Source organism: Chlorocebus sabaeus, chromosome 15 (genome assembly GCF_047675955.1).
Source record: "Chlorocebus sabaeus isolate Y175 chromosome 15, mChlSab1.0.hap1, whole genome shotgun sequence".
Lineage (NCBI taxonomy): Eukaryota > Metazoa > Chordata > Mammalia > Primates > Cercopithecidae > Chlorocebus > Chlorocebus sabaeus.
In genome coordinates, this window is record NC_132918.1 from 4858959 (window position 1) to 4865910 (window position 6952).

Genomic DNA, 6952 nt, shown 5'->3' on the forward strand with positions numbered 1-6952 from the left:
GCACTTGCAGAAAGAACGTGAGTGGCACTCCATCCCTATTTCATCCCTTGTACACTGAAACTTCCCCAGTCTGCATGCCTTGGATGGGAGAGTCCTGGTTACATTTCCCCGCCCCCGAGTTTTCGAGCCTAAAATCCGGCACAGGGTGCACCCACGTCCCACCCTCCAGGGCACTTCCACTTATAGCAGCCCAGGCACACACCCCCACCCAAAAGGGGCCGGAAAAGGAGGGGCTTCGCGCGGCACTAGGGTCGCCATCCTGGCTGAGGTGGCCGGAAGCGGCCCCTCGCGCGGGTGCGGACTGAGGCTGCGCGCCGCAGGTCCCGGCTGCTGGCGGCGTTGCGGCAGCAGGTTTGACTCCCGTGTGGTGCGGCCTAGCAGCCACAAAGTTCCCTCTGCCATTGCTCCTTGTACTCCCGCCGCCCCAGCCGCTGTCCAGCCTCTCCCCCGGGGCTTGCAGGGCGGCTCCCACACCCCTCGGCCCGTGCACGCGCTCTGCACCTGCCTGCCCGAAAACATGTTGCAGACACCAGAGAGCAGGGGGCTCCCGGTCCCGCAGGCCGAGGGGGAGAAGGATGGCGGCCATGATGGTGAGACCCGGGCCCCGACCGCCTCGCAGGAGCGCCCCAAGGAGGAGCTTGGCGCCGGGAGAGAGGAGGGGGCTGCGGAGCCCGCCCTCACCCGGAAAGGCGCGAGGTGCTTGGCGGCCAAAGCCTTGGCAAGGCGCAGGGCCTACCGCCGTCTGAGTCGGACGGTGGCGGAGTTGGTGCAGTTCCTCCTGGTGAAAGACAAGAAGAAGAGTCCCATCACACGCTCGGAGATGGTGAAATACGTTATTGGAGACTTGAAGGCTCTGTTCCCGGACATCATCGCAAGGGCCGCAGAGCATCTGCGGTATGTCTTTGGTTTTGAGCTGAAACAGTTTGACCGCAAGCACCACACTTACATCCTGATCAACAAACTAAAACCTCTTGAGGAGGAAGAGGAGGAGGAGGATCTGGGAGGAGATGGCCCCAGATTGGGTCTGTTAATGATGATCCTGGGCCTTATCTATATGAGAGGTAATAGCGCCAGGGAAGCCCAGGTCTGGGAGATGCTGCATCGGTTGGGGATGCAACCCTCAAAGTATCATTTCCTCTTTGGGTATCCGAAGAGGCTTATTATGGAAGATTTTGTGCAGCAGCGATACCTCAGTTACAGGCGGGTGCCTCACACCAGTCCACCGGAGTATGAATTCTCGTGGGGTCCCCGAAGCAACCTGGAAATCAGCAAGATGAAAGTCCTGGGGTTCGTGGCCAAGCTGCATAAGAAGGAACCCCAGCACTGGCCAGTGCAGTACCGTGAGGCCCTAGCAGACGAGGCCGACAGGGCCAGAGCCAAGGCCAGAGCTGAAGCCAGTATGAGGGCCAGGGCCAGTGCTAGGGCTGACATCCACCTCTGGTGAGTGTTGGTGAAAAGTTGGCCAGTGAGGTCCCCGTGGGGATGAGCTACTGTCCTGAGTCATAAGTAATAAAGGTGGGGCGAGGGTCTTATTTCTGTAGAAATAGTGTGACTTTAAGGATTTAGATTTTGTATCTTATGTTTTGTTACATTTAATAATACTGTTAAAATGCTCTTTGTTAATGAGATTGTTCTACTTTTTCCTGTAGGATTTTGTTGTAGAGTTTTGCTGGTTTTGTAAAATGGCTTGAAGAACTTTGTATTTATACTGTGATTTTGAACAGATTATGGAGCATTGGAAGGAAGGCTGTACTTTAATGGTTTGAAGGAACTCAGCAGTATGATGATCTGGTTCCAGGAGAAAAAATAGCTGATTGGTGTCTAGCCTCCCAATACTTTTGTCTGTTGTATATAAAAGAAGAAAGACTGACATGTACCTCCATTTGCTTAGCTATTTGAGTATCTATAGAACAATTAAAATGTAATGAATTAGTATACCCTGGTACATTTAATAAATTAAACATTTGTGGAGTATCTTGTTTTTTTGTGATGCACTGTGTGGGCACTTGGGGATAGAATACTAAACAAGATAAAGGTCCTGCTTTTTTTTCAGAGTTGGAGAGTAAGTAAATAAACGAGAAATTAACAGTGCGGTAAGTTGAAGACTACAAAGGGATATTTAACCCAGCTGGGGTGATTGAGTGAGGTTTGCTGTAATCTCAGCACTTTGGGAGGCTGAGGCAGGCTGATCACCTGAGGTCAGGAGTTCAAGACCAGCCTGGCCAACCTGGTCAGTAGTAGAAACCCTGTTTCTACTAAAATTACAAAATTAGCCGGGCGTGGTGGTGCACGCGTGTAATCCCAGCTACTTGGGAGGCCAAGGCACGAGAATCGCTTGAATCTAGGAGGTGGAGGTTGCAGTGAGCCGAGATCACGACACTGCACTCCAGCCTGGGCGACAGAGCAAGACCCTTTCTCAGAAAAAAATAAAAAATAAAAATACTGATTACAGATTACAGCTACTCCTCAGTAACATGAGCAGTACTTGATACATGGCAGATCTGGAAAATACTCTACCTTCACCAGTGTCCTGTTTCCAGACCAGATTGTTAACAGTGCACAAAGATGGTGATTGTTAAAATTTTGACCCTTTCTGTCTCCTTTTCAACTTCTACAGGGTTCCCTCTTCTACCAAAGCCCTCAGAGATCAAATAAGGTAATACTTCTGGAATATTATGTAGTGTGGACGAAGGGTACATAAATCTACTACTACCAAGAATTTCCACTTCAAGATTTCTCCCCTGGCACCAGGAAGCCCAGTTCTCCCTTCCATGTTTCTACCTGCTGCTTTCCACCTGCCACCTCCCATTTGGAGGAGACTTGTAAGGCATTCCTCCCCTTCATATTATCCGTGGAGAGTCATCCGTAAGCAGCTCTGGCTTCTTCAATGCCCACCACCTTCTGTGAGGATAAATCCCATAGAAAAGGTACTTAGAATAATAGGTAATTTAGAGAAGTGATACCCAAACCAGAGGGTTGGGGGCAGGGCGGGCAGATCGTGAAACTGTTCCCCTGCAACTGCCATAAACAGAAGAGCTGCTTTCTTTTCTCTTGTCAGTATTTTCTTCCAGTTGTGTCCAAGTAACATCTCTGAGGATGTTAAGGTTGGCATGGAATACAAACTACTTTGGGACGTAGGGATCCACCAAATCAGACTGGGAGAAAAGCTACCAGCTTATGGGCAAAAAAGTTGGTAATGGTTAAAAATACAACTTCTGGATAGTTTATAATTCATTAAACGTAAATATTGAGTGCCCACTCGGTGCTAACAACATTGATGGGTACCAGAACTATTAAAATGAGAAGACTTGGCTGGGCGTGGTGGCTCACGCGTGTAATCCCAGCACTTTGGGAGGCTGAGGTGGGTGGATCACGAGGTCAGGAGTTCGAGACCAGCCTGGCCAGCATAGTGAAACCCTGTCTCTATTAAAAATACAAAAATTAGCTGGGTGTGGTGGCGCACACCTGTAATCCCAGCTACTCAGGAGGCTGAAGCAGGAGAATCTCTTGAACCCAGGAGGTGGAGGTTGCAGTGAGCCGATATCATGCCACTGCACTCTAGCCTGGGCAACAGAGCAAGACCTCCGTCTCAAAAAAAAAAAAAGAGAAGACTGGCTTTGCCTTCTAGGAGCAATAATGATAGTTTCTCACATTTGTATTTTCTCACAGGGATGAGAGGTCAGATTACTGGGTGATTTGCCTAAGGCCTTTTGGTTGGTAAAATGCAGTACCAAGACTATAACCTGAGTCTGTTGCCCCAAAATCCAGTGTGTTTCATTCTAGTACATTGTTCCCCATTCCTAGCCTTCAATTTTGGACATCACAACTCCAAAAAACAAGTGAGGTGTGTGTAATCACCTCCAGTCACCACTGCAGTTGTTACGGGAGTGAGAGAGAGTAGAAATTCTCCCTGTCTTACCAATGACAGAGGTGGCTTTGCTCAAGGTCAAACATGTAGTGGTGCATGGTAAAGACAGGACTAACGGGACCATTTACTAAATATCTACTAAAGGCCAAAGGCATTCTTTTTCTCCTTTTCACAAGCACATTGCAAATATCTCTATTTGACAGACACTAATGATAGTAGTTTTACCAATTATTTTTTTAATACCTAAGATGAGCCAGCTTTTTATGCTTTACATGTTTTAATGATTTTTTTTTTTTTTTTTTTTTTTTGAGACGGAGTCTTGCTGTCGCCCAGGCTAGAGTACAGTGGCGCGATCTCGGCTCACTGCAAGCTCTGCCTCCCGGGTTCCCTCCATTCTCCTGCCTCAGCCTCCCGTCACACCCGGCTAATTTTTTGCATTTTTAGTAGAGACGGGGTTTCACCGTGTTAGCCAGGATGGTCTCGATCTCCTGACCTCGTGATCTGCTTGCCTCGGCCTCCCAAAGTGCTGGGATTACAGACGTGAGCCACCGCGCCCAGCCTAATGATTTTTATTACTGTCTTAGAAGATATCATCTGTTCCATTTTGCATGAGGCAAACAGACTCAGATGCTATAAGGGTCTCACAGATAGACTATGACAGAACAAGGATTGGAGATGAAATCTGAGTCAAGGGGTCGCACTTTTCACTATTGTACATTTCCTTCTTGAGATTCCTTCCAGACTTGGGTCATCTGTCTCCTGAATCATCATCTTTCTTCAGACACCACTGTCTCTCTGGAGATGCAAACAAGGGCTGTGTAGCCAAGGTAATTATGAGAAGATGCTGGCCAGCAGGTAAAAATGAGGATAAAATCTTTGAATGTTGGTCCCAGCTCTACCTACTCTTCCCAGTGTTCTCAGAGTGCTGGCTACAAGTAGAATGTATTTTTGCTCAAACTTAGCGTATTTTGCCCTTACAAACTGTGTTTCCTCAGTCTTCAGTCTGCCCTCTCCACTAAACTTCAAATTCATCTTTCATGCCATGGAATAATCGAATAGCATTTGTGGATCTGCAAATATGATTCCCAGCACTGTTTTCAAATAATACAAAAGGCTGGCAGAACTGGTACCCTTGCCTCAGGATGAAAGACCTCCATTGCAGATGTCCTTATCAGCTTCCCAGAAGTGCTAATAGTGTGGCCTCTGGGCCCATATGTGGAGCAGACATTGGCCATGTTAAGGGCAAGACACAGATTCTTCTCTTGCTTATGGCCACTCACATGAGGGAGAAAGAAGGCCTAGATCCCCCCTCCTGCCCCCTTCAGACACAAACAGAACTAGATCTTCCTGGGTGAAACACTGTGTGTGTGGGGCAGGGAAGATTAGGTTGAGGGAGTGTTGGCAGATGGATTACTCCAAATCATATTCATTATAGTACAACTAGGAAGCAAAGCCAGTGAAGGAAATTCCCTCGAAAACTATGAATCAGAGACTGATTTGAGTAATAATAAAACTCTGGTCTCTCGCACAGCCGGCTGTGCATGAATTACTCTTTCTCTATTGCAATTCCCCTGTCTGATGAATTGGCTGTCTAGGCAGTGGCAATGTGAACCCTTTCGGCAGTTACAAATTTGGGGGCTCATCCAGGATTCATTGCTGGAGGGGGGCTAGTGAACCATGGACAGGTAGCCCCACTCCAGTGATGGATCCAGAAGCCAGCCCAAGCAGTCACCTAGTTCTCTTGAACTGGGGGCTAACTCTGGTACTCTGTACTGGCAGGGTGCTGCCAACCCAATGTGCATGGATTTAATTACAATGGAGAAATAGTCCCAGGGAGACATCCCTTAACTGTAGCCCTATCACAGGGTGTCTATTGTATCCCCAGTGTGGGATGTCTGATTGGTGAGTATCCTAGGTGCTGCCAACACCTTCTTCCTTCTCCTGACTGGTTCTGTAGCCCTATGGTGGGGTGTCTGTAGCTCCATTGCGGGGTGTTTGTTTGGCTCCTGGGCGGGTCTTGGTTGGCTCTTTCTAATTAGTAGGAAGAGTCCTGGTTTGGGAGACTTCTCTTCAATCAGGAAGATTTCGAGGAGGTTTCTCAGAGAATAGGAGAATAGTTTGGAAGGGACACTTGGAGTTCTAGGTTAGGGATCTGATTTGGAAGGCCGTCTGTCCATCTCATTTTTGTATGTGTTTGTATATGTAGAAAGCATCTCAGAGGGGTTGCTAATGAAAGTCCAGCAGGCCTAACTCAGAGAACCCTCCTTATTTGTCTGGTCACATTCAATGAGCTCTAAAGAAGGCTCAACAGGCCTCTCGGGGTGACTGTCTGGTCTTCCCCTTGCCCAGAGACCCCATTGTGAATTACCGTTCAGAGGTCATCCATCCCCACCTGGAGTGGGTCAAAGACAACAGGGACCAATGGAAAAATTTTGACCTTTGCTAGGCTGATATTGGGTGCTGCATGAAGTGACTAATGTCTGTTTTGTTATGTGTATTTTGCTGGGATGGAAAATGTTAATTCGGTTCCCCATGTAGCCCGTTGGGCAGCATCTTGCAAACTGAGAATCTTGTCTTTGGTTCCATAAAGCAGGAAAGGGTGATTTTCTCTTGTAAGTGGCTTAAACCCCACAGCTATAGCACAAGCAAGCAGGGTCACCAGAAGCTGTTTCATTCTTCTGGAAGCTGCAGAGAAAGGGAACCCAGAAACCTGGTATCCCAACAAAAAGGGTAAGAAATTCTTACCAGCCACGTTTCTGGTCTCTTTCTCTTTGTCTGGATAAACAGTGAACTATTTGTCTCCTCTGCAAGGGTTTGATTAATAGAAAAAAGGACTTGTGAGACTAGTCTTAGGCTGTAGCACATCTGGTGTACTTTGTGCAAAGAATTTGTCTTTCTGTGTTCTGTAATGGAGAGAGGGCTGTCACAGGATAGAATGTGGGTTTAGGACCCCTATAAGCCTGCTTTTCAAGTCAGCTTGGCAGGCTGGTCAGTTACAAATTTTGCTACGGGTCCCTGAAACGAATACTCTATGAAATTTCTGTGTCTTGTTTTGTGTCCTTAAGAGCTTAACCTTGTGACCAT

The 6952-nt window shown here is 47.7% G+C and overlaps 1 protein-coding gene across 1 annotated transcript; it reads left to right on the forward strand.

Moving 5' to 3' along the window:
- The first annotated feature begins 260 nt into the window (after positions 1 to 260).
- MAGEF1 (MAGE family member F1) lies at positions 261 to 1974 on the forward strand. Its single transcript, XM_007971872.3, has one exon. It carries the CDS (start codon positions 518 to 520, stop codon positions 1442 to 1444), a length of 927 nt encoding a protein of 308 aa, XP_007970063.2. The 5' UTR covers positions 261 to 517; the 3' UTR covers positions 1445 to 1974.
- Positions 1975 to 6952: the final 4978 nt, after the last annotated feature.

Bases quoted from the DNA above. Each gene is read 5' to 3' on its own strand.
- MAGEF1 (XM_007971872.3), top strand. From the start codon at position 518: ATGTTGCAGACACCAGAGAGCAGGGGGCTCCCGGTCCCGCAGGCCGAG.